At 68.7% G+C, this 24805-nt stretch overlaps 1 protein-coding gene across 8 annotated transcripts in view; it reads left to right on the top strand.

The window, feature by feature from the left end:
* Positions 1-24003, top strand: part of LOC116742776 (plectin) — a 58408-nt gene extending 34405 nt beyond the window's left edge. For all 8 annotated transcript variants that reach the window (XM_032610657.1, XM_032610658.1, XM_032610656.1 and 5 more), the window contains 31 exons: positions 382-443; positions 866-955; positions 1759-1836; positions 1919-2011; positions 2942-3108; positions 3687-3802; positions 3880-3986; positions 4061-4180; positions 4259-4354; positions 4569-4696; positions 4930-5023; positions 5498-5652; positions 5742-6012; positions 6088-6165; positions 6269-6430; positions 6585-6689; positions 6804-6899; positions 7121-7246; positions 8339-8491; positions 8577-8731; positions 8814-8940; positions 9027-9210; positions 9295-9452; positions 9573-9751; positions 10933-11071; positions 11174-11530; positions 11618-11701; positions 11865-11969; positions 12062-12160; positions 13131-16511; positions 16612-24003. In XM_032610657.1, the coding sequence (XP_032466548.1) occupies positions 382-443; positions 866-955; positions 1759-1836; positions 1919-2011; positions 2942-3108; positions 3687-3802; positions 3880-3986; positions 4061-4180; positions 4259-4354; positions 4569-4696; positions 4930-5023; positions 5498-5652; positions 5742-6012; positions 6088-6165; positions 6269-6430; positions 6585-6689; positions 6804-6899; positions 7121-7246; positions 8339-8491; positions 8577-8731; positions 8814-8940; positions 9027-9210; positions 9295-9452; positions 9573-9751; positions 10933-11071; positions 11174-11530; positions 11618-11701; positions 11865-11969; positions 12062-12160; positions 13131-16511; positions 16612-22830 (13484 nt within the window). In that variant the 3' untranslated portion in view covers positions 22831-24003. The remainder of the gene's footprint in view (positions 1-381; positions 444-865; positions 956-1758; positions 1837-1918; positions 2012-2941; positions 3109-3686; positions 3803-3879; positions 3987-4060; positions 4181-4258; positions 4355-4568; positions 4697-4929; positions 5024-5497; positions 5653-5741; positions 6013-6087; positions 6166-6268; positions 6431-6584; positions 6690-6803; positions 6900-7120; positions 7247-8338; positions 8492-8576; positions 8732-8813; positions 8941-9026; positions 9211-9294; positions 9453-9572; positions 9752-10932; positions 11072-11173; positions 11531-11617; positions 11702-11864; positions 11970-12061; positions 12161-13130; positions 16512-16611) is intronic.
* The last annotated feature ends 802 nt before the right edge of the window (positions 24004-24805 follow it).

The raw sequence follows: 24805 nt of genomic DNA, 5'->3' as shown, positions 1-24805 counted from the left end.
GCCCACTGCCCTGTGGGGAGGACAGAGCTTCACCCTCGCCACATCCCTGCCCAGCCCAGGGCCCTGGGAGGCAGCCTGTGGGGGGGGAGGGGCAGGCCGGGACCTGTGTGCTGTGGCTCCAGGTGCGGCTGCCAGCTCCAGACCCTCCCAGCTTCAGGGGGAGACAGTAAGGAGACCCAGCGGTGGGCACCGTGTGCCTGCCCCCTCCCCACCTGTCCAGGGCTGAGGAGGGCGTCGTTGGGCAGGGGCAGGGAGGCTGGGTTGCCTTGTGAGGCTGAGGCCCCCTTCAGGCGCCAGCCACCGTCATCTGCGTGGTGGTCACCTCCTGGGGGCTCGCAGGGCTCCTCGCAGGCCCCAGGTAACCTGGCCCTGTCTCTCCAGATGAGCGGGACCGTGTGCAGAAGAAAACCTTCACCAAGTGGGTCAACAAGCACCTCATCAAGGTTGGTGGCATGCGCACACGTGGGTGTGTGAAGTGCCTGCGTTGCGTGCGCGTGTCGCAGGGGCTGAGGAGACTGCGGGTGGGGGTGAAGCAGCGTGCCCCTGGCCCTCCAGCCCGAACAAGGGCCCGCACCCCTCCTGCCACCCAGCCGCTCGGGGCCATCCCTCTCTGCCCTGGGAACTCACCTCCCACCTCTGAAACCTGTCCTTTTCTGTGTGCTTCCTCCCCTCGCTCGCTCCTGCCTCCTGTCTCTGTCCCCCTCCTCCTCCTCTTCATCTCTCCTGGTCTCTCTGTGTAGCACTGGAGGGCAGAGGTAGGTGCCTCCTCGGGGGTGGGCGTCTTCTGTGGGCCCCTGCCTCATGCCCTCTGGGCCTGTCGGTGGTTCTGGGGACCTGCGGCCAGCCCAGTCCTCTGCCCCTGCAGGCACAGAGGCACATCAGTGACCTGTATGAAGACCTCCGTGATGGCCACAACCTCATCTCCCTCCTGGAGGTGCTCTCAGGGGACAGCCTGGTACGTGCGCCCAACCGCCCGCCCCCTCCGAGGCCCCGCCTGCGTTCCCTCCTGGGGTCTTTCCCCGTGCCCTCTCCGTGTCCGGCCTGGCCTCGCCCCCCACTGCGCCTCCTGGTCCGGAGTGTCGGGCCTGGCCTGGGAGCGGCCCGCGGCGCACAGCCCTGCTGCCCTCCGTGCTGGAGCCTTGACACCGTAACCTCACGCTCTGCTCTGCTTTGGTTTCTCTGCTGCTTGGACTCTGAACTTTGATCTCTGCCCTTTACCCTTTGCCCTGCTCTGGCCGGGCAGCCAAGAGAGCGGGACGTAATCAGGAGCTCGCGCCTGGTGAGTGGTTGTGCCCGCTGGCCACGGCGGCACGTGGGCTCCCTGAGACCAGGAGCCCAGCTCACCCAGGGCCGATGGCACTTGGGCTGGCAAACGGCCCTGCATCCAGCTGCCTGCCATCGTGCCTGCCGCACTGCCTGGGCCGGGCCTGAGACCCGCCAGGGGCTGCCACCACCCAGCAGGAGGACCCCTCCCCCAAAGCCACCGCCCTCCCCCCCGTGGCTTCCTGGCTATTGTCTCCTCCCCTCCCCCTCCTTCCTTCCCGCAGCCTGGTCCCTGCTGGGCCTGGCCCCTGGGCCAGCGGCCCCCCCTTCCCAGCTGGGGTGGGTGGACCCGGGTCAGGGAAGGGCTGCTGCCCTGCTGGGGAAGACCCTCACTATGGATGCCTTGGGGGTTCGGAGGGCGGGCAGACACCGCAGCCGTAGGACGGGCTGTGACCGGGCTCTGGGGCCGCTGACCGGCCCTGCTTCCCCTCCCAGCCGCGGGAGAAGGGCCGGATGCGCTTCCACAAGCTGCAGAACGTGCAGATCGCCCTGGACTATCTCCGGCACCGCCAGGTAATGCCGCCCACCTGGCCGCAGGCCCCAGCCCCCTTCTCCGGCCCGCTCGGGGGCACGACTGAGGGCAGCTTGCTCGCAGGTGAAGCTGGTGAACATCAGGAACGATGATATTGCCGATGGCAACCCCAAGCTGACCCTCGGCCTGATCTGGACCATCATCCTGCACTTCCAGGTAGCATGGCCGCCCGCTGACCCTCTGCCGCCCCCGGAGTCTCCGGCGGGGCTGGCCTGGCACCCGGCTAGGCGTGCGGCCTCGGAGCTGGGGCCCTCAGCATCCTGGCACTGGGAGCCTTCCCGTCAGCCCGTGCCGCTGCCCTGTGCTAGCTCCGTGGCCTCAAGGCCCAGGCCTCTCTCCAAGGCCTGCCTATCCCGTGCCCTCTGGCCCTGACTGGGCAGGGCCCGCAGAGCCTCCCTGCAGAGGAATGCATTCTCTACTCTTGGTGTGGCCTCCTGCCCCAGGGAAGGTTCTAGAGAAGCACCCCACTGCACGGGCTGACTCACCCACTGCCTGCCTGGCCCGCACAGGAAGCCGCAAATCTGAGAGCTGGGCAGGCAGAGCCTGGCTGGCACAGCAGCTGAGTCACACAGGCGGGCAGGCCGACAGACAGACAGATAACTAGGGCCAGGCAGGCGGGGGAGCAGACAGGCTGGCAGACCCAGGCCTGAAGGATTGGACCGAGTGCAGGGCCCGGGCATTGCTGTGGCCTCACCCCGGGACATAACCCTGGCCTGCAGCCAGGGAGGCCCTGCCCCGCCCCCTGCCCCTCGTGACAGCCTTTTCTAGGCCTGGGACTTCTGGGTGAGCTCCATGCGCCCACCATCCACCAACTCTGATCCATGCCTGCCTTGCGGGGTGCGGGGTGTGCCCCAGGAGGAGGGAGCCCAGGGCACCCACCATGTGGCGACGGCAGGGGCTGGGGGCCTGACATTCTGTGGCAGCTGCTGCCTAGAGTGGCCTCGGCTTGTGACGCTGAGGTGTGGCGGGTCCCTGCGGCCCCAGCCTGCTTCAGCTGGTCTGGCAGCTCCCGTGCACCCTGACTGGGCGCCGGGCAGGTCGGTGGCCGTGGCTGAGCTCCCGTCTCCTGCCCGCTGTGTGGGGCAGATCTCGGACATCCAGGTGAGCGGGCAGTCGGAGGACATGACAGCCAAGGAGAAGCTGCTGCTGTGGTCCCAGCGCATGATAGAGGGCTTCCAGGGCCTGCGCTGTGACAACTTCACCTCCAGCTGGCGAGATGGCCGCCTCTTCAACGCCATTATCCACCGGCACAAGTACGCGGCCCGGGGCAGGGAGGGCACTGTGGGTCGGGGGCATCCCTGCAGCCCCTCAGCTGGGCAACTTCAAACGAGTGGGGGCGAGGAGGCGTCTGCCGCCCACGGGGACAGGCACCAGCGCCAGCCCGCCTCCCTGGGAGGGTGCAGGCGAGTAGGCCCAGCCCTACGCACGCCCTTCGCGCCTCCTCCTGGGACCTTCCTGAGGCCGGAGGACAGCAGCCTGCTGGTTTTCAGAGCCATGAGCGCTGGCCCCACGTGGACACCCCAGAAGGGGCCTGTGTGGGGTCGGCCCTGCGGGGGGCCCAGGCTGACCGGCACCCCACCCTGTGCCTGTGCTCACTGTAGGCGCCTTGAGCTCCTGGGGCCAGGGCCCAATGTGTGCAGCATCTGCAGGTGGGCTGCCTGGGTGGGGGGACTGGACGCTAGTGGGGTGGGGGTGTTTTTCAGGAAGAACGTGTGCTGGGGGTTCTGTGTCTCTGGGGGCCTGTGGAGGGCATGTCTGTGCGCTGACCTGCCCGGTGGGCCTCGCTGCCCGTGTTCCCGCCTGCCTGCCCCACCCGCTCCTTTGCCCACAGGCCTACGCTCATCGACATGAACAAGGTGTATCGTCAGACCAACCTGGAGAACCTGGACCAGGCCTTCTCCGTGGCAGAGCGGGACCTGGGGGTGACAAGGCTCCTGGACCCTGAGGGTACGTGCCGCGGCCCCCGCCTCACTCTCTCCTCCCCTGCCGCTCGCTGAGGCCCCTCTGACCCTCCTCCCCCGCAGATGTGGACGTCCCCCAGCCCGACGAGAAGTCCATCATCACCTACGTCTCATCCTTGTACGATGCCATGCCCCGGGTGCCCGACGTGCAGGACGGGGTGAAGGCTAACGTGAGTGCCGGCCGGCAGGCCCGGGGCGGGCGGGGGATAGGCGGGCCCCTGACGGCCCGTCGCCCCCTCCCCAGGAGCTGCAGCTGCGCTGGCAGGAGTACCGCGAGCTGGTGCTGCTGTTGCTGCAGTGGATCCGGGCACACACGGCTGGCTTCGAGGAGCGCCGCTTCCCCTCCAGCTTCGAAGAGATCGAGGTGGGTTTCTCTGCTTAGCCGGGGTCCTGTGCCCACTGTGGGGCCCCAGGTTTGTCTGCTGACAGCTCTTGTCCCCAGATCCTGTGGTGCCAGTTCTTGAAGTTTAAGGAGACGGAGCTTCCAGCCAAGGAGGCGGACAAGAACCGGTCCAAGGGCATCTACCAGTCCTTGGAGGTGAGGGGTGTCCTGGAGGGAGGGGAGCGGGGGGCATTCTGGAGGTGAGTGAAGCTGCCCGGGAGCCCGGGGCCTGTGGGGCCCCCCTCCAGCAGGCTTGGCCCGGCCTTACCACAGAGCTGGGACCAGGGCTGTTTCAGGTCGGGTGGGCCGGGGGCCCGGGTGACCCCCAAGCCTCTGCTGGCCCAGGCCTGAGCTAGGCCCCTGCCCACAGGGGGCGGTGCAAGCAGGCCAGCTCAAGATGCCCCCCGGCTACCACCCGCTGGATGTGGAGAAGGAGTGGGGCAAGCTGCACGTGGCCATCCTGGAGCGGGAGAAGCAGCTCCGCAGCGAGTTTGAGAGGTGGGCGGGCGCTGGGGTGGACGGGGCAGCTGGGCGGCGGGTGGGGCCCTGCGGTGGCAGGGAAGCCACCCCGAGGGTGAGTCACCGCCTGGGGAGGAAATGCCCCCTCCCCGAGGCTGGGAAACCCACACTGAGCTGGCAGGCCGGGAGCAGGAGGGGAGCTGCGCTCTGCGGCAGGGAGCCTGGTGGCCGACGCCACTCACTGGGGGTCCCGTGGCTGCTCTGGGCCGCAGACTAGAGCGTCTTCAGCGTGTCGTGAGCAAACTGCAGATGGAGGCCGGGTTGTGTGAAGAGCAGCTGAACCAGGCCGACGCCCTGCTGCAGTCGGTGAGGGGCGGGCACGAGGGTGGGCCTGAGTGGGGAGGCCTGGGGGAGGGAAGCGGGCCCTGAGCGCTCCTCCCTCTGGGTGTGGCGCAGACTCAGACCGCTAGCTTGAGGCAGAGCTGGCTCCTGGGCACCAGGCGTGCCCTGAGCGCTGCCGTCTGGAGGGACCCAGACCCATGGGGCCCAGAGGGCCTGGACAGGGGCTGTCTTGGGGAGAACTTTTCAGGGGTGGTTGCTGGAGGACAAGACCACGAACCGTCCGGCTCCTGGGCCCTAGTGGAGGCCTTTGGGCCTGGTCCTGGGTCCCTCAGAGAGGTGGGGGCTGCAGGTTTCGCCAGAAACATCAGAAGAACGTGCCGTGGTGGACGGGGAGGAAAGGGAAAGGATGGGGGTGGGCCTCGAGGCAGCGGGGGAGCCTCATGCAGGCAGGCGGGCAGTGGGGTGGCCAGGCTGTGAGTCAGGGCGACCACCTTGCAGGATGTCCGGCTGCTGGCCTCAGGCAAGGCCCCACAGCGGGCGGGCGAGCTGGAGCGGGACCTGGACAAGGCGGACAGCATGATCCGGACGCTGTTCAACGACGTGCAGACTCTCAAGGATGGGCGGCACCCGCAGGGCGAGCAGATGTACCGCAGGTGGGCCAGGCCCCCCCCCCCCCACCCCCAGGGCCTGGGGAGGGCACCTCGCTTCTGCTGACCCCTCCTGACCCCTGCCCCGCCCACAGGGTGTACCGCCTGCATGAGCGTCTGGTGGCCATCCGCACCGAGTACAACCTGCGTCTGCGGAGCACGCCGAGGCACCCCGAGCTCGAGGACTCCACCCTGCGCTACCTGCAGGACCTGCTGGCCTGGGTGGAGGAGAACCAGCGCCGGCTGGACAGCGCTGAGTGGGGCGTGGACCTGCCCAGCGTGGAGGCGCAGCTGGGCAGCCACCGAGGCCTGCACCAATCGGTCGAGGAGTTCCGGACCAAGATCGAGCGGGCGCGCACTGACGAGGTGAGTGGGGGCCGGGCGGTGGGCGCGGGCCAGGTCCTGGCCACCACAGGCCTCACCCCTCCTCAACTCCCACAGGGCCAGCTCTCCCCGGCCACCCGGGGCGCCTACCGAGACTGCCTGGGTCGGCTGGACCTGCAGTACGCCAGGCTGCTCGTGAGTGGCGGCCGGCTGGGAGCCGCGGTGGGGGGGTGGGAGGGGGGCGGGGGAGTGGGAGTGGGGCGCGGGGCTGACACACTCCCCGCCTGCCTGCTCACAGAGCTCCTCCAAGGCCCGCCTCCGGTCCCTGGAGAGCCTGCATGGCTTTGTGGCCGCCGCCACCAAGGAGCTGATGTGGCTGAGTGACAGGGAGGAGGAGGAGGTGGGCTTCGACTGGAGCGACCGCAACACCAACATGGCCGCCAAGAAGGAGGGCTACTCGGTGAGGCAGGTGGCCAGCCTCCGGGCCCTCCCCTCCCACGACTGCCCTCCCCAGCGCGGGTCCGGCTCCAGACCCCGGGTGGTGCTTGGCGGGAGACGGGTGGACCCCGACGCGGCCCTGGCACCGCCCCTGAGAGCCCTTGCCTCCGTGTCAGGCCCTGATGCATGAACTAGAGCTGAAGGAAAAGAAAATCAAAGAGCTCCAGGGCACCGGCGACCGCCTGCTTCGGGAAGACCACCCTGCCCGGCCCACGGTGGAGGTGGGGTGGGGATGCGGGGACCCTCGGGCCCTGGTGTGGCGGGGCAGGGCTGGGGGGTTCCCCCCGAGCCCCTGTGCGGGGCAGGGCCCGACAGGGCCACGTGCTGTGCTGCAGTCCTTCCAGGCGGCCCTGCAGACCCAGTGGAGCTGGACGCTGCAGCTGTGCTGTTGTATCGAGGCGCACCTAAAGGACAACACCGCCTACTTCCAGGTGAGAACTGGGCTCCCCAACCCCCGGCTCTGCTAGTGACCTCGAGGAGCCCCTCCCCGTGTCCGTGCGGACGTGGACAATCGACCCCACGCACTGTCCCACGGACCTCGCATCAGAATCCTCCCCGGTTGTTGGGTCCAGCCCCTCCGGCCCGTGCTGGGGCAGCTCTGGCCGGGGGCTTTCGGCTGTTGGCCTAGCGTGACGCATTTCTGCCGCCGCAGTTCTTCTCGGACGTGCGGGAGGCTGAGGAGCAGCTGCGGAAACTGCAGGAGACGCTGCGCAGGAAGTACACCTGTGACCGTTCTATCACCGTCACTCGGCTCGAGGACCTGCTGCAGGACGCCCAGGTGAGCCGACCACCCGGGCCCCCGCCGAGCCCAGGGCCGTGCAGCCAGGCAGGAGACAGACGCTGAGGCCCGGCCTCTTGGCCTGTGGGGCTGGAGGGGCACAGGCAGCGGCAGGCATCGAGGTGGCAGGGTCCAGGGCCAGGGGAGCACAGGGAGAGGCTGGCCCGGTGTCTGGGCTGCATCGATGCCCTGGAAAGGTCCCTCTGGAGGCGGAGAGTGGTGACTAGAGCTGCCAGCAGGGGTCAGGAGGCACGATAGGGGCTGGAGGTCAGCACAGTGGGGTGGGGGTATGGGTGAACCGAGAGCTTAGCGGCAGGGTCCTGGCCTGGGGGCAGGTGGCTGGCCAGAGCTGGTACGAGCACCCCACCACCCACACAGGCCCTGAAGGGAGTAGAGGCCTGAGTCAGCTGCTCTGTTGCCAGCCATGTCACCACAGGCAGGTCCATCAGCATCTCGGGCCTGACAGTCTGGGGCAGGCGCAGTCGGGAGGGCTGAGGAGGACACAGGCAGCTGAGTGCGTTGCTCAGGTGCCCTGGGGCAGGGAGTGATGGAGGAGAGAGGAAGTTGGCATGCTCTGCCACCTGGAGCTCCTGTGGTCAGGAGTGGGGCTCAGTGAAGCCTGGGGTCCAGCAGGCCCCCTCAGTGGCAGCATTGGCCCAGGAGGGGGCGGGAGAGGTGCAGGCAGCTTCCGCGTGGACCCTGACCTGCAGCCTTGGACGGTCCTCCATCCCTCAGAGTGGCTGGATGGGAGGAGGTGGGCGACCTTCCACAGCAGGACAGGGGAGGGCAGAGGGGAGAGGACGCTGTGGGGCCCCCCCCGAAGGACGTCACATGTGAGGGGGGCTGGGGAAGCCCTTCTGTCCTAACTGGGAAGGAAGGAGTGTCGGTGGGACCGGGCGCCTGTCCTGGCTGAGTGCCAAGCCCCACAGCATTCTGGGGGCAGTTGGAAGGACGCGGGATCTCAGGGTGTTGGGGGGTCCAGGGGTGCTCCTGCATTTCCCGGGGTGGGCACATGGGTCCTCACAGACCCCCGTCTGGGCGCTCGGTGTCTGACGCCGGATGATGGTCTCTGAGCCGCCCCTCCCTCTGCAGGACGAGAAGGAACAGCTAAACGAGTACAGGGGGCACCTCTCGGGCCTGGCCAAGCGGGCCAAGGCCATCGTGCAGCTAAAGCCCCGCAACCCAGCGCACCCCGTGCGGGGCCGCGTGCCGCTGCTGGCCGTGTGCGACTACAAGCAGGTGGAGGTGAGGGTTTGGCCGGGCAGGGTGGGCCGGGCTGGGTGGGCATGGGTGTGGGTGGGGCCACGCTGCGATGCTCTGACTGCTTCAGGTGACCGTGCACAAGGGTGACGAGTGCCAGATGGTAGGCCCTGCGCAGCCATTCTACTGGAAGGTGCTCAGCAGCTCCTGCAGCGAGGCCACCGTGCCCTCCGTGTGCTTTCTAGTGCCCCCGCCCAACCAGGAGGCCCAGGAGGCCATCGCCAGGTGCGTGGTCCTGGGTATGCAGCTGGAGAGGGTGGTGTCGGGCGGGTCCCCGGACGCCTCTGACTGTGCCCCGACCTGGCAGGCTGGAGGCCCAGCACCAGGCCTTGGTTGCGTTGTGGCACCAGCTGCACACGGAAATGAAGAGCCTTCTGGCGTGGCAGAGCCTCAGCCGCGACATGCAGCTCATCCGCTCCTGGTCCCTGGTCACGGTACGACCGCCCCGCTGGGCACTGTGGGTGGTGCCGGGAAGCAGGGGTCTTCCTGCGGCCGTGCTCAGCCCTCGTGCCGTCTGCAGTTCCGCACGCTGAAACCAGAGGAGCAGCGCCAGGCCCTGCGAAGCCTGGAGCTGCACTACCAGGCCTTCCTGCGGGACAGCCAGGACGCTGGTGGCTTCGGGCCTGAGGACCGGCTGCAGGCTGAGCGCGAGTACGGCTCCTGCAGCCGCCACTACCAGCAGCTGCTGCAGAGCCTGGAGCAGGGTAGGCGGGTGCCGCCGGGTGGGGGGTGGGGCGTGGCGGCGGAGGGCGGGGCTGGGGCAGCCTGTGAGCTGGACGCGTCCGCAGGCGAGCAGGAGTCGTCCCGCTGTCAGCGCTGCATCTCAGAGCTCAAGGACATCCGGCTGCAGCTGGAGGCCTGCGAGACGCGCACCGTGCACCGCCTACGGCTGCCGCTGGACAAGGAGCCCGCGCGGGAGTGCGCTCAGCGCATCACCGAGCAGCAGGCAAGCCCCGTCCACCCCCCCACCCCACCCCCACCCCGTGCTGCGCCCGACCCCGGCCTTGCACGCGTGCCGTGTGCTGGGCGTGCGGGCTCAGCTCGCCTCCTGCTCCGTCTCTCGTAGAAAGCACAGGCTGAGGTGGAGGGGCTGGGCAAGGGGGTTGCCCGGCTCTCTGCCGAGGCCGAGAAGGTTCTGGCCCTGCCCGAGCCGTCACCCGCTGCCCCCACTCTGCGTTCAGAGCTGGAGCTGACCCTGGGCAAGTTGGAGCAGGTCCGCAGCCTGTCCGCCATTTACCTGGAGAAGTGAGTGCACCTGACGGCGGCCGGGGGCCTGTGACCGAAGGGGCGTCTTGGGGAGTGTGTGGACTGGCAGGGCAACGGTGCCAACGAGGTGGGGTCTGGCCAAGGAATGGCCAGTGTGGACCAGGGTGGGGGTCGCAGAGGTGGCCGGAGGGGTTCAGTCCTGGTGTGCCTTGGAGGCAGGGCTACCTGATGACTGGACGTGGGGTGACAGGAGTTGAGGGGCTATTAGAGGAGGACTTAGGGCCTCCCACCCGCGGGAGGGTGGTAGGGGAGGGTCACTGATGTGGAAGGCGTGTGGGCAGAGGTGAGGGGCCGGGGCGCATCGCGGGGTAGGTCAGGACCGGGCATCCGGGGGCACCGGCAACCTTGGGGGAGGGGCTTCTTGGCGGAAGGTGGGGATGAGGCCCTGCGGAGAGCAGGCAGGGTGGGCAGGATGACACAGCAGAGGGCCAGGGTGCTGAGAGGGTCCCGATCCCCTCTCTCACAGGCCTTTCCGCCCCAGTGCCTCCCGGGGAAAGCGGAGTCCTCACCAGGGCCCCTGCCTCCTCCTTGCCCCCGCCCCCAGACATGGGTACCTCTTTTTCCCTCACAGCGCATTTCAGGGTGCACGCACTCACACGGCTCAAAGATCGCTTGCGGTAGCTTAGTGGTAAACTCTCCACTGCTCCTCTCAGTCCCGACGTGATCTGTCCTCCGAGGCCCTGGTCTTCGTTTCTGTCTCTTACCCAGCCTTCCTGCGCGCACCCCACGTGCTGTCTGTGAGGAGCGTCCCTGTCAGGCACATGGTGTCCCCCTCACCCAGTCTGGGGGCTGGAAGGCTGACAGGGGCTCCCTTGGCCAGCACAACCTCCCTCCAGGACTCAGGCTGGAGCTGGAGCATCCCCGTGTCCGAGGTCCCCGACCACCTTCTGCCTACACGTGTACACTCTTCTCCCTGGAGCCCATGACCACAGGGGTCAGCTGGCCACCAGGTCTGGGGTTCCACCAGGTCTGGGTTCCACCAGGTCTGGGGTTCCACCAGGTCTGGGTTCCACCAGGTTTGGGGTTCCACCAGGTCTGGGGTTCCACCAGGTCTGGGTTCCACCAGGTCTGGGGTTCCACCAGGTCTGGGTTCCACCATGGTGGCCTGGCTGCTTCCTCCAGGCCACCCCAGCCCCGCTCTGAGCCCTGCTCTCCCGCAGGCTCAAGACCATCAGCCTGGTGATCCGCAGCACGCAGGGGGCCGAGGAGGTGCTCAGGGCCCACGAGGAGCAGCTCAAGGAGGCCCAGGCCGTGCCCGCCACCCTCCCAGAGCTCGAGGCCACCAAGGCTGCGCTGAAGGTACCGCCACAGGCCCGCGCCCTGCCGTGAGGGCCCAGAGACGCCGGGGCCAGTGGCAGGGGCCTCAGGCTGAAACGGCACCCCTCTTCTCTGACCCAACAGAAGCTTCGGGCCCAGGCGGAGGCGCAGCAGCCTGTGTTCGATGCCCTGCGGGACGAGCTGCGGGGGGCCCAGGAGGTGGGCGAGCGGCTGCAACAGCGACACGGCGAGCGGGACGTGGAGGTGGAGCGCTGGCGTGAGCGGGTCGCCCTGCTGCTGGAGCGCTGGCAGGCCGTGCTGGCCCAGACCGACGTGCGGCAGCGCGAGCTCGAGCAGCTGGGCCGCCAGCTGCGTTACTACCGCGAGAGCGCGGACCCGCTGGGCGCCTGGCTGCAGGACGCCAAGCAGAGGCAGGAGCAGATCCAGGCCGTGCCACTGGCCGACAGCCAGGCCGTGCGAGAGCAGCTGCGGCAGGAGAAGGTAGGTGGGCCCCGGCCGGGGCGGGGGGGGGGGGGGGGGGGGGGGGCGTGGTGCGCCCTCTGGCTGCTGACCACCCTGCTCTCCCAGGCGCTGCTGGAAGATATCGAGCGCCACGGAGAGAAGGTGGAGGAGTGCCAGAGGTTCGCGAAGCAGTACATCAATGCCATCAAGGTGAGGCCTTTGCAGCCTCGTGTCCCAGGGGAGACGTGCAGGTGGTGGGCCTGTGACCTCAGGGGGGCCCCCCAGGCCAGGCGGTGCTGGGCAAAGCCTGTGGGCAGGTTCAGGGGCAGGGTGGGGAGGGCAGAGCTGGCGGCCAACCAGCGTGTCCCTGCAGGACTATGAGCTTCAGCTGGTCACGTACAAGGCACAGCTGGAGCCGGTGGCCTCACCAGCCAAGAAGCCCAAGGTCCAGTCGGGCTCCGAGAGCGTCATCCAGGAGGTGAGGCTGAGGGGCAGGGCTGGCGGGTGGGCTGAGCCTGAGTCAGCAGGGGCAGGGCTAACTCTGGGCGCCTCCTCCCTCCCGCCCCCCAGTACGTGGACCTGCGTACCCGCTACAGCGAGCTGAGCACGCTCACAAGCCAGTATATCAAGTTCATCGCTGAGACTCTGCGGCGTACGGAGGAGGAGGAGGTATGACCCGCCGGGGTGGGAAGGCCATCCTGCTGCCCACCTTGCCCCAGATGTGGCCCCTAGGAGACCGCCTGAGCTCTCCCCACGCCCTCCCCCCAGCTCCCCGCAGCACAGCCTGTCCCCAGGCTCGCCTCACCTGCGGCCCAGCCCACCTTGGCCCGATGCTGCACTGCTCTCCCTGTGGTGGCTGGCACCTTCTCTTCCTCTTCTGTGTTGGCACTTGCCCCCACCAGGCGTCCCAGCGGCTCTCACGTGTGCGCCTCTTTGCTTGGCCACTTGCTCTGCAAGAGCTTCGGGCTGTCGGGTCACGGGGGCCGGGCAGGGGCGCCCCGCGGCACTTGGGTGAGGAAGGGTACCTTCCCCGTCTTGTTCCTCCTGCCTCCTGGGTGACCCCTCCGTCTGGCCTACCTGCAGCTTCCTCTCTGCTCAGAACCGCAGGCTATCGAGTCCCCCTTCCGAACTTGCTCAGATCTGTGCTGATGTCCCACGCTGGCCACCCTGCCCCGCGGGGTCAGGGAGAGGGGACCCGTGGCCAGAGCCAGGCCACCGGGCATTCAGCGGTGCTCAGGCAGGGCTGTATGGCGGGCGCGGCTCCCAGGCCCTGTGAGCACCCTGCTTTGCTTGCTCTCGCGCTCACTCTCTCGCTCTCTCTCTCTCTCTCCCCCCCTCCCCCTCCCCCCGCCCCCCCGTCTGTGTGTCTCTCTCGCCTGTCTGCGGGAAGAGGGGAGAACATCTGGGTCTCCTACCCCCGGGCCGGTGAGCACTGTGGGGCCAGGTTGCGCTCACTGCCCCAAGTGCCCTGGGTGGGTGCACGCAGCCTCCCTCAGCGGGGCCGGGACCTCTGTCCCCTTCCAACCCCTGCACCGCGCTGTCAGGGTGAGCTGTGGTGGCACCGTGTCGTGTGCCGGGAGCACCTGCTCCGTGCTCACTCCTCTCTCTGGTTTTCTCCCTCTCTCTGCTGCGGCCGCAGAGGCTGGCAGAGCAGCAGCGGGCAGAGGAGCGGGAGCGACTGGCCGAGGTGGAGGCCGCGCTGGAGAAGCAGCGGCAGCTGGCCGAGGCGCACGCGCAGGCGAAAGCGCTGGCAGAGCGCGAGGCCCAGGAGCTCCAGCGGCGCATGCAGGAGGAGGTGGCGCGCCGGGAGGAGGTGGCGGTGGACGCGCAGCAGCAGAAGCGCAGCATCCAGGAGGAGCTGCAGCACCTGCGGCAGAGCTCGGAGGCGGAGATCCAGGCCAAGGCCCGGCAGGTGGAGGCGGCCGAGCGCAGCCGGCTGCGGATCGAAGAGGAGATCCGTGTGGTGCGCCTGCAGCTGGAGGCCACCGAGCGCCAGCGCGGCGGGGCGGAGGGCGAGCTGCAGGCGCTGCGTGCGCGGGCAGAAGAGGCCGAGGCGCAGAAGCGGCAGGCCCAGGAGGAGGCGGAGCGCCTGCGGCGGCAGGTGCAAGACGAGACCCAGCGCAAGCGGCAGGCGGAGGCCGAGCTGGCCCTGCGTGTGCAGGCGGAGGCTGAGGCGGCTCGCGAGAAGCAGCGGGCCCTGCGGGCGCTGGAGGAGCTGCGGCTGCAGGCAGAGGAGGCGGAGCGGCGCCTGCGGCAGGCAGAGGCGGAGCGGGCACGCCAAGTGCAGGTGGCCCTGGAGACAGCGCAGCGCAGCGCCGAGGCAGAGCTGCAGAGCGAGCACGCCTCCTTCGCCGAGAAGACGGCGCAGCTGGAGCGCACCCTCAAGGAAGAGCACGTGGCCGTGGTGCAGCTGCGGGAGGAGGCCACGCGGCGCGCACAGCAGCAGGCCGAGGCCGAGCGCGCCCGCGCGGAGGCGGAGCGGGAGCTGGAGCGCTGGCAGCTGAAGGCCAACGAGGCGCTGCGGCTGCGGCTGCAGGCGGAGGAGGTGGCGCAGCAGAAGAGCCTGGCACAGGCCGAGGCGGAGAAGCAGAAGGAGGAGGCGGAGCGGGAGGCGCGGCGGCGCGGCAAGGCGGAGGAGCAGGCCGTGCGGCAGCGCGAGCTGGCCGAGCGGGAGCTGGAGAAGCAGCGGCAGCTGGCGGAGGGCACCGCGCAGCAGCGCCTGGCGGCGGAGCAGGAGCTGATCCGGCTGCGGGCCGAGACGGAGCAGGGGGAGCAGCAGCGACAGCTGCTAGAGGAGGAGCTGGCGCGGCTGCAGCGGGAGGCGGCCGCGGCCACGCAGAAGCGCCGGGAGCTGGAGGCCGAGCTGGCCAACGTGCGGGCTGAGATGGAGGTGCTGCTGGCCAGCAAGGCGCGGGCCGAGGAGGAGTCACGCTCCACCAGCGAGAAGTCCAAGCAGAGGCTGGAAGCCGAGGCCGGCCGGTTCCGCGCGCTGGCGGAGGAGGCCGCCCGCCTGCGCGCCCTGGCGGAGGAGGCCAAGCGGCAGCGGCAGCTGGCGGAGGACGATGCCGCGCGGCAGCGGGCGGAGGCAGAACGGGTGCTGGCCGAGAAGCTGGCCGCCATCAGCGAGGCCACGCGGCTCAAGACGGAGGCGGAGATCGCGCTCAAGGAGAAGGAGGCGGAGAACGAGCGCCTGCGGCGGCTGGCAGAAGACGAGGCTTTCCAGCGGCGGCTTCTGGAGGAGCAGGCGGCCCAGCACAAGGCCGACATCGAGGAGCGGCTGGCGCAGCTGCGCAAGGCGTCGGAGAGCGAGCTGGAGCGGCAGAAGGGGCTGGTGGAGGACACGCTGAGGCAGCGGCGGCAGGTGGAGGAGGAGATCCTGGCGCTCAAGGGGAGCTTTGAGAAGGCGGCCGCCGGCAAGGCGGAGCTGGAGCTGGAGCTGGGGCGGATCCGTGGCAACGCCGAGGACACGCTGCGCAGCAAGGAGCAGGCGGAGCAGGAGGCCGCCCGGCAGCGGCAGCTGGCGGCGGAGGAGGAGCGGCGGCGCCGCGAGGCCGAGGAGCGTGTGCAGAAGAGCCTGGCGGCCGAGGAGGAGGCCGCGCGGCAACGGAAGGCCGCGCTGGAGGAGGTGGAGCGGCTCAAGGCCAAGGTGGAGGAGGCGCGGCGCCTGCGTGAGCGAGCAGAGCAGGAGTCGGCTCGGCAGCTGCAGCTGGCCCAGGAGGCCGCCCAGAAGCGGCTGCAGGCGGAGGAAAAGGCGCACGCGTTCGCGGTGCAGCAGAAGGAGCAGGAGCTGCAGCAGACGCTCCAGCAGGAGCAGAGCGTGCTGGAGCGTCTGCGCAGTGAGGCCGAGGCGGCCCGGAGGGCGGCAGAGGAGGCGGAGGCGGCGCGGGAGCGGGCCGAGCGCGAGGCGGCGCAGTCCCGGCGGCAAGTGGAGGAGGCGGAGCGGCTGAAGCAGTCGGCGGAGGCGCAGGCGCAGGCGCGGGCGCAGGCCCAGGCTGCCGCCGAGAAGCTGCGCAAGGAAGCCGAGCAGGAGGCGGCGCGGCGGGCGCAGGCGGAGCAGGCGGCCCTGCGGCAGAAGCAGGCGGCCGACGCCGAGATGGAGAAGCACAAGCAGTTCGCCGAGCAGGCGCTGCGGCAGAAGGCGCAGGTCGAGCAGGAGCTGACGGCTCTGCGGCTGCAGCTGGAGGAGACCGACCACCAGAAGAGCATCCTGGACGAGGAGCTGCAGCGACTGAAGGCGGAGGTGACGGAGGCGGCCCGCCAGCGCGGCCAGGTGGAGGAAGAGCTGTTCTCGCTGCGCGTGCAGATGGAGGAGCTGGGCAAGCTCAAGGCCCGCATCGAGGCGGAGAACCGCGCGCTCGTTCTGCGCGACAAGGACAACACGCAGCGCCTCCTGCAGGAGGAGGCGGAGAAGATGAAGCAGGTGGCGGAGGAGGCCGCGCGGCTGAGCGTGGCGGCCCAGGAGGCGGCGCGGCTGCGGCAGCTGGCGGAGGAAGACCTGGTCCAGCAGCGGGCCCTGGCGGAGAAGATGCTCAAGGAGAAGATGCAGGCGGTGCAGGAGGCCACGCGGCTCAAGGCGGAGGCGGAGCTGCTGCAGCAGCAGAAGGAGCTCGCCCAAGAGCAGGCCCGGCGGCTACAGGAGGACAAGGAGCAGATGGCGCAGCAGCTGGCACAGGAGACGCAGGGCTTCCAGAAGACTCTGGAGACGGAGCGGCAGCGGCAGCTGGAGATGAGTGCCGAGGCGGAGCGGCTCAGGCTGCGCGTGGCCGAGATGAGCCGGGCTCAGGCCCGCGCGGAGGAGGACGCCCAGCGCTTCCGGAAGCAGGCGGAGGAGATAGGCGACAGGCTGTACCGCACGGAGCTCGCCACGCAGGAGAAGGAGACGCTGGTGCAGACGCTCGAGACCCAGCGGCAACAAAGCGACCAGGATGCCGAGCGCCTGCGGGAGGCCATCGCGGAGCTGGAGCGCGAGAAGGACAAGCTCAAGCAGGAGGCGCAGCTGCTGCAGCTCAAGTCTGAGGAGGTATCTCCCCGCGCGTGGGCAGGGATCGGGGGCGGGGTCTGCCCTCAGGCAGGTGCTCCCGGGGGCCCGCGTGACCCTGACCGCCCCTCCCCCTTCGCAGGTGCAGGTGGCGCGGCAGGAGCAGCTGCTTCAGGAGACCCAGGCCCTGCAGCAGAGCTTCCTCTCCGAGAAGGACAGCCTGCTGCGGCGGGAGCACCTCATCGAGCAGGAGAAGGCCAAGCTGGAGCAGCTCTTCCGGGACGAGGTGGCCAAGGCGCAGCAGCTGCGTGAGGAGCAGCGGCGGCAGCAGCAGCAGCTGCAGCAGGAGAAGGAGCAGCTGGCGGCCAGCATGGAGGAGGCCCGGCGGCGGCAGCGCGAGGCCGAGGAGGGGGTGCGGCGCAAGCAGGAGGAGCTGCGGTGCCTGGAGCTGCAGCGGCAGGAGCAGGAGAAGCTGCTGGCGGAGGAGAACCAGAGGCTGCGAGAGCGGCTGCAGCACCTGGAGGAGGAGCGCCGGGCTGCGCTCGCCCACCCGGGGGAGGTCGCTCCCTCTCAGGCCGCGGCCGCCAGAGCCCTGCCCAATGGCCAGGACGCAGCCGACGGCCCGGCCGCCGTGGCGGAGCCCGAGCACGCCTTTGACGGCCTTCGGCAGAAGGTGCCGGCCCAGCGGCTGCAGGAGGCGGGCATTCTGAGCACAGAGGAGCTCCAGCGGCTGGCGCAGGGCCGCACCACGGTGGCTGAGCTCGCTCAGCGGGAGGACGTGCGCCGCTACCTGCAGGGCCGCAGCAGCATCGCCGGCTTGCTGCTGAAGCCTGCCGACGAGAAGCTGAGCGTCTACGCGGCCCTGAGGAGGCACCTGCTGAGCCCGGGCACAGCCCTCATCCTGCTCGAGGCGCAGGCGGCCTCAGGCTTCCTCCTGGACCCCGTGCGCAACAGGCGGCTGGCCGTCAACGAGGCCGTGAAGGAGGGCGTCGTGGGCCCTGAGCTGCATCACAAGCTGCTGGCGGCCGAGCGCGCCGTCACCGGCTACAAGGACCCCTACACCGGGGAGCAGATCTCCCTCTTCCAGGCCATGAAGAAGGACCTCATCGTCCGGGAGCACGGCATCCGCCTGCTGGAGGCCCAGATCGCCACGGGCGGCATCATCGACCCCGTGCACAGCCACCGCCTGCCCGTGGACGTGGCCTACCGGCGCGGCTACTTCGACGAGGAGATGAACCGCGTCCTGCAGGACCCCAGCGACGACACCAAGGGCTTCTTCGACCCCAACACGCACGAGAACCTCACTTACCTGCAGCTGCTGGAGCGCTGCGTGGAGGACCCCGAGACGGGCCTGCGGCTCCTGCCGCTCACGGACCAGGCTGCCAAGGGTGGTGAGCTGGTCTACACCGACTCGGAGGCCCGGGACGTGTTTGAGAAGGCCACCGTGTCCGCTCCGTTCGGCAAGTTCCAGGGCAGGACGGTGACCATCTGGGAGCTCATCAACTCCGAGTACTTCACGGCCGAGCAGCGACGGGATCTGCTGCGGCAGTTCCGCACGGGCAAGGTCACCGTGGAGAAGATTATCAGGATCGTCATCACCGTGGTCGAGGAGCACGAACAGAAGGGCCAGCTCTGCTTCGAGGGCCTGCGTGCCCTGGTCCCTGCTGCGGAGCTGCTCGAGAGCAGGGTCATTGACCGTGAGCTCTTCCGCCAGCTGCAGCGGGGCGAGCGCTCCGTGCAGGAGGTAGCCGAGGTGGAGGCTGTGCGGAGGGCCCTGCGGGGCTCCGGCCTCATCGCGGGTGTGTGGCTAGAGGAGGCAGGGCAGAAGCTGAGCATCTACGAGGCCCTGAGGAGAGATCTGCTGCGGCCAGAGGCGGCCGTGGCCCTGCTGGAGGCCCAGGCCGGCACCGGACACATCATCGACCCCGCCACCAGCGCACGGCTGACTGTGGACGAGGCAGTGCGCGCCGGCCTCGTGGGTCCCGAGCTACACGAGAAGCTGCTGTCGGCCGAGAAGGCTGTGACAGGCTACAAGGACCCGTACTCAGGGCGGAGCGTGTCCCTGTTCCAGGCCCTGAAGAAGGGTCTCATCCCCAGGGAGCAGGGCCTGCGTCTGCTGGACGCCCAGCTGTCCACAGGTGGCATCGTGGACCCCAGCAAGAGCCACCGTGTGCCCCTGGACGTCGCCTGTGCCCGGGGCTACCTGGATAAGGAGACCAGCACCGCCCTTTCAGCACCCGAGGACAACGCCAAGACCTACTACGAACCCCGTACGTGGCAGCCCGTCACCTACAGCCACCTCCAGCAGCAGTGCCGCCCCGACCAGCTGACGGGGCTGAGCCTGCTGCCGCTCTCGGAGGACGCTGCCCGGGCCCGGCAGCAGGAGCTCTACTCCGAGCTCCAGGCCCGTGAGGCCTTCCAGAAGGCCACCGTCGAGGTCCCCGTGGGTAGCTTCCAGGGCAGGACGGTGACAGTGTGGGAGCTCATCAGCTCCGAGTACTTCACGGCCGAGCAGCGGCAGGAGCTGCTGAGCCAGTTCCGCACGGGCAAGGTCACCGTGGAGAAGATTATCAAGATCCTCGTCACCATCGTGGAGGAAGCGGAGACCGTGCGGCGGGAGAGGCTCTCCTTCAGTGGCCTCCGAGTCCCTGTGCCGGCCAGTGAGCTCCTGGCCGCCGGGGTCCTCGACAGCACCCAGTATGAGCAGCTCAAGGACGGCAAGACGTCGGTCAAGGACCTCTCGGAGCTGGACTCGGTGCAGACACTCCTCCAGGGGAGCGGCTGCCTTGCCGGCGTCTACCTGGAGGACTCCAAGGAGAAGGTGACCATCTACGAGGCCATGCGGCGCGGCCTGCTCAGGCCCAGCACCGCCACCCTCCTGCTTGAGGCCCAGGCAGCCACTGGCTTTCTGGTGGACCCTGTGCGGAACCAGCGTCTGTACGTGCACGAGGCCGTGAAGGCCGGCGTCGTGGGCCCTGAGCTGCACGAGAAGCTGCTGTCGGCTGAGAAGGCCGTGACGGGCTACAAGGATCCCTACTCAGGCAGCACCATCTCTCTCTTCCAGGCCATGAAGAAGGGCCTGGTCCTCAGGGAGCACGGCATCCGCCTGCTGGAGGCCCAGATCGCCACGGGCGGCATCATCGACCCCGTGCACAGCCACCGCCTGCCCGTGGACGTGGCCTACCAGCGCGGCTACTTCGACGAGGAGATGAACCGCGTCCTGCAGGACCCCAGCGACGACACCAAGGGCTTCGTCGACCCCAACACGCACGAGAACCTCACCTACGTGCAGCTGCTGGAGCGCTGCGTGGAGGACCCCGAGACGGGCCTGCGGCTCCTGCCGCTGAGAGGGGCAGAGAGAGCAGAGGTGGTGGAGACCACGCGGGTGTACACCGAGGAGGAGACCCGGAGGGCCTTCGAGGAGACACAGATCAACATCCCTGGGAGCGGTGGCCACAGTGGCTCCACCATGTCCCTGTGGGAGGTGATGCAGTCGGACCTGATCCCCCAGGAGCAGCGGGCCCAGCTGATGGCCGACTTCCAGGCCGGCCGCGTGACGAAGGAGCGTATGATCATCATCATCATCGAGATCATCGAGAAAACCGAGATAGTCCGCTCGCAGAACCTGGCTTCCTACGACCACGTCGGCCGCCGCGTCACCGCCGAGAGCCTGTACGAGGCCCGGGTCATCTCCCGCGAGTCCTACGGCCTGCTCCGGGAGGGCGCCAGGAGCCTCCACGAGGTGCTGGAAGCCGAGTCCGCCTGGCACTACCTCTACGGCACGGGTTGTGTGGCCGGCATCTACCAGTCCAGCTCCAGGCAGACGCTGACCATCTATCAGGCCCTCAAGAAGGGGCAGCTGAGTGCTGAGGTGGCCCGCCAGCTACTAGAGGCACAAGCGGCCACGGGCTTCCTGCTGGACCCGGTGAAGGGCGAGCGGCTGGCCGTGGATGAGGCCGTGCGGAAGGGCCTGGTGGGCCCCGAGCTGCACGACCGGCTGCTGTCGGCTGAGCGGGCCGTGACCGGCTACCGTGACCCCTACACGGAGCAGACCATCTCGCTCTTCCAGGCCATGAAGAAGGACCTGATCCCCACCGAGGAGGCCCTGCGGCTGTTGGATGCTCAGCTGGCCACGGGCGGCATCATCGACCCGCGTCTAGGCTTCCACCTCCCGCTGGAGGTGGCCTACCAGCGCGGCTACCTCGACAAGGACACGCACGACCGGCTGTCAGAGCCCAGCGAGGTGCGCAGCTACGTGGACCCCTCCACGGACGAGCGCCTCAGCTACACGCAGCTGCTCCGGCGGTGCCGCCGCGACGAGGCCAGCGGCCAGCTCCTCCTGCCGCTCGCGGATGCCCGCAAGCTGACCTTCCGCGGCTTGCGCAAGCAGATCACGGTGGAGGAGCTGGTGCGCTCGCAGGTCATGGACGAGGCCACGGCGCTGCGGCTGCAGGAGGGCCTGACCTCCGTCGAGGAGGTCTCCAAGAACCTGCAGAAGTTCCTCGAGGGCACCAGCAGCATCGCCGGCGTCCTTGTCGACGCCACCAAGGAGCGGCTGTCGGTGTACCAGGCCATGAAGAAGGGTATCATTCGCCCCGGCACGGCCTTCGAGCTCCTGGAGGCACAGGCGGCCACCGGCTACGTCATCGACCCCATCAAGGGGCTCAAGCTAACCGTGGAGGAGGCCGTGCGCATGGGCATCGTGGGTCCCGAGTTTAAGGACAAGCTGCTGTCGGCCGAGCGTGCTGTCACCGGCTACAAGGACCCCTACTCCGGGAAGCTCATCTCCCTCTTCCAGGCCATGAAGAAGGGTCTGATCCTGAAGGACCACGGCATCCGGCTGCTGGAGGCCCAGATCGCCACGGGCGGCATCATCGACCCCGAGGAGAGCCACCGCCTGCCCGTGGACGTGGCCTACCAGCGCGGCCTCTTTGACGAGGAGATGAATGAGATCCTGACCGACCCCTCGGACGACACCAAGGGCTTCTTTGACCCCAACACGGAGGAGAACCTCACCTACCTGCAGCTGATGGAGCGCTGCGTCACTGACCCCCAGACGGGGCTGCGGCTCCTGCCGCTGAAGGAGAAGAAGCGGGAGCGGAAGACATCCTCTAAGTCCTCGGTGCGCAAGCGGCGTGTGGTCATCGTGGACCCGGAGACGGGCAAGGAGATGTCGGTGTACGAGGCCTACCGCAAGGGCCTCATCGACCACCAGACCTACCTGGAGCTGTCCGAGCAGGAGTGCGAGTGGGAGGAGATCACCATCTCCTCATCGGACGGCGTGGTCAAGTCCATGATCATCGACCGCCGCTCGGGCCGCCAGTACGACATCGATGAGGCCATCGCCAAGAGCCTCATCGACCGCTCGGCGCTGGACCAGTACCGCGCCGGCACGCTCTCCATCGCCGAGTTCGCCGACATGCTCTCAGGCAACGCCGGCGGCTTCCGCTCACGCTCGTCCTCCGTGGGCTCCTCCTCTTCCTACACCATCAGCCCCGCTGTCTCCAGGACCCAGCTGGCCTCCTGGTCCGACCCCACCGAGGAGACGGGCCCCGTGGCTGGCATCCTGGACACGGAGACGCTGGAGAAGGTGTCTATCACGGAGGCCATGCACCGCAACCTGGTGGACAACATCACTGGGCAGCGTTTGCTGGAGGCGCAGGCCTGCACCGGGGGCATCATCGACCCCAGCACTGGCGAGCGCTTCCCCGTCACCGACGCCGTCAACAAGGGCCTGGTGGACAAGATCATGGTGGACCGCATCAACCTGGCCCAGAAGGCCTTCTGCGGCTTCGAGGACCCACGCACCAAGACCAAGATGTCGGCCGCCCAGGCCCTGAAGAAGGGCTGGCTCTACTACGAGGCGGGCCAGCGCTTCCTGGAGGTGCAGTACCTGACGGGCGGCCTCATCGAGCCCGACACGCCGGGCCGCGTGGCCCTGGACGAGGCCCTGCAGCGCGGCACCGTGGATGCCCGCACCGCCCAGAAGCTGCGCGACGTTAGCGCCTACTCCAAGTACCTCACCTGCCCCAAGACCAAGCTCAAGATCTCCTACAAGGACGCGCTGGACCGCAGCATGGTGGAGGAGGGCACGGGCCTGCGGCTGCTGGAGGCTGCCGCCCAGTCCAGCAAGGGCTACTACAGCCCCTACAGCATCAGCGGCTCCGGCTCCGCGGCCGGCTCGCGCTCCAGCTCGCGCACCGGCTCCCGGGCTGGGTCCCGTCGCGGCAGCTTTGACGCCACCGGCTCGGGCTTCTCCATGACCTTCTCTTCCTCGTCCTACTCGTCCTCGGGCTATGGCCGCCGCTACGCCTCGGGGCCCGCGCCCTCCGCGGGGGGCCCCGAGTCAGCGGCAGCCTGACCCCTTCCTGCACCCCGCCTCCCGCTCTGCATGTGGCCAGACTCCCCGCCCAGGTGCTGGGGTCTTTAATGTTTCAAGGTGTCTTCCTCCCAAGCGGTGCCTAAAGTTTAACCAAAAAGTACAGACTAACACGTTAACATGTATCTGTTATCCAGACAGCCTGTCTCTTGGGGGCCGGGGCCAGTCCAGCCCCACTGACCACCTCGCGCCCCCAACCACCCCCCCACCCCAGGTCTCCCCGCTTCTCTTTACCTGCCACTCACCACAGCCAGGTGCCTTGGAGGGTCCAGAGCTGGGCCCCCAACTCAGCCCTCTCATCTCCCCGGGGGGGTTCCATCTGGGCGAGGTTCCCCCAGCCCTGTAGGCCGGCCCCACCCAACCCCCAGCCACCTGCTCGGCCAGCAGGCATCGGCCCCGCCAGTAGCAGGGCCCTCAGCGCCAGCGTTTTCTCCCGTTTCCGGGACTGACCTGCTTGCTCAGTGGACCTTGCTGGGGAGGGAGGAAGGGAGTCCTGGGTCAGCCATCTCTTCTAGGCTGCCCAGGGAAGCCCCTTCCCCGTGGGAAGATGAGGGTCCAGTCTGCAGACCCAGCTGGCCCCGGGCCAGGCCCCAGCCTGTTCCCGGCTCCATTCCCCGCCCCCAACCTGCGCCCGAGACCCCACGCCTCTGGCTTCAGCCTTCCAGCCTCAGCTCCCTAGTAAGTGCCTTCTGTGTCCCCCTTCGCACCCCAGGCCCTGAGGACCCAGACCTGGGGTGGGAGACAGACCCTCCTGGTGAAAGGCTCACCACTGCCCAGCTCTTGGGCGTGCCGGCCGGGAATGACTGGGCTTCTGCAGGCCTCTTGCCCTCCGTGGGCCCACTGTCCCCTGGAACCTGTGGAACCCCACCCTGGGTGCTGCCTGCCTGCCTGCCTGCCTCTCCCAGGGCTCCTCAGTCCCTGTGTTGGGCCTGGGGACAAGGCAGCCCAGCCCGGTGCCACCAGTCCTGTTCCATCCAGCCCCGCGCCCTGGTGGCTTCCGCCCCCGCCTCTGCTCTCCGACTGAGCTTTGCACGTCCCACTAACCCAGGTAGGTGGCGGGTGGAGGCCCAGGCTTCGGCTGCCTCTGAGGACAGAACACTAACCCGACCACGGCGGGCCTGCGGCGCTCGCCCAAATAAAAGCAATTCCAACTTTGCCGCGGGTCCCGTCTCACTTTTTGTCCTGAGGTCAGCTTGTGTGTGGGGCTGAGGGGGCGCTGCAGCCCCAGGCTCTGAGCTTGGCCACTGTGTCCTGGCCTGGGGCAGAAGAACCGGGTCTCGTGAAGACGCTGGCCGGGGGCCGCACCCCTCAGAGAAACCCAGGCTGAGTGATCCAGAGCGTGGGGCGAGGTGGAGGCCGGGCCAGCTGGGGCCTGCTCAGCCCAGGTGGTGACCTGTCCCTCGGCCCAGCCCCCCAGGCTGGGTTTGTGATTGGCGCTTACGTCTGAGACGGGGGTCTTACGCGCCCTTCGGTCGGTCATTGACTGTGTGGAAGAGGCAGCGTGACCCCTGGGTAAGTTGGTCCGTGTCGGCCAAGGGTAACCCTCCAGAGAAGGGTGCGGTCACGAGCCTGAGCGGCGGCCGGTGGAGGAGGGTGAGTGGGGCAAGCCACAGCCCCGGTGAGCCACTGGCTCTGAGGCCATGAGGCCCTGACCGATGCCATCTCCCTGCTTTGCCCCAGGGGGGTGGCTCCTCATCCTCGGGGGTCTAAAGTCCCGGTTACCCAGCCCTTGTCGGGCTCTGCTCTCTTGCCCACTTGCAGTTAAACGTGGGCGTGGAAGTACTGAGATGCCCGGGGCAGCAGCCCTGCCTCCATGGGTGGTCAGGGTCCTCCCGGCCAGGATGGTGCCCACCTGGCCTGCTGGTCTACGGCAACGAGCAGCCGCCTGGCCAGGTGGTAGCCGTGGCTGTGAATTGAGTGGGACACTCCCGCCACGCCCCGGGTGGCCATGTTTTCC

The sequence above is a fragment of the Phocoena sinus genome, chromosome 17 (assembly GCF_008692025.1).
Source record: "Phocoena sinus isolate mPhoSin1 chromosome 17, mPhoSin1.pri, whole genome shotgun sequence".
Taxonomy (NCBI): domain Eukaryota; kingdom Metazoa; phylum Chordata; class Mammalia; order Artiodactyla; family Phocoenidae; genus Phocoena; species Phocoena sinus.
This window is presented reverse-complemented; position numbering and strand designations above follow the sequence as displayed.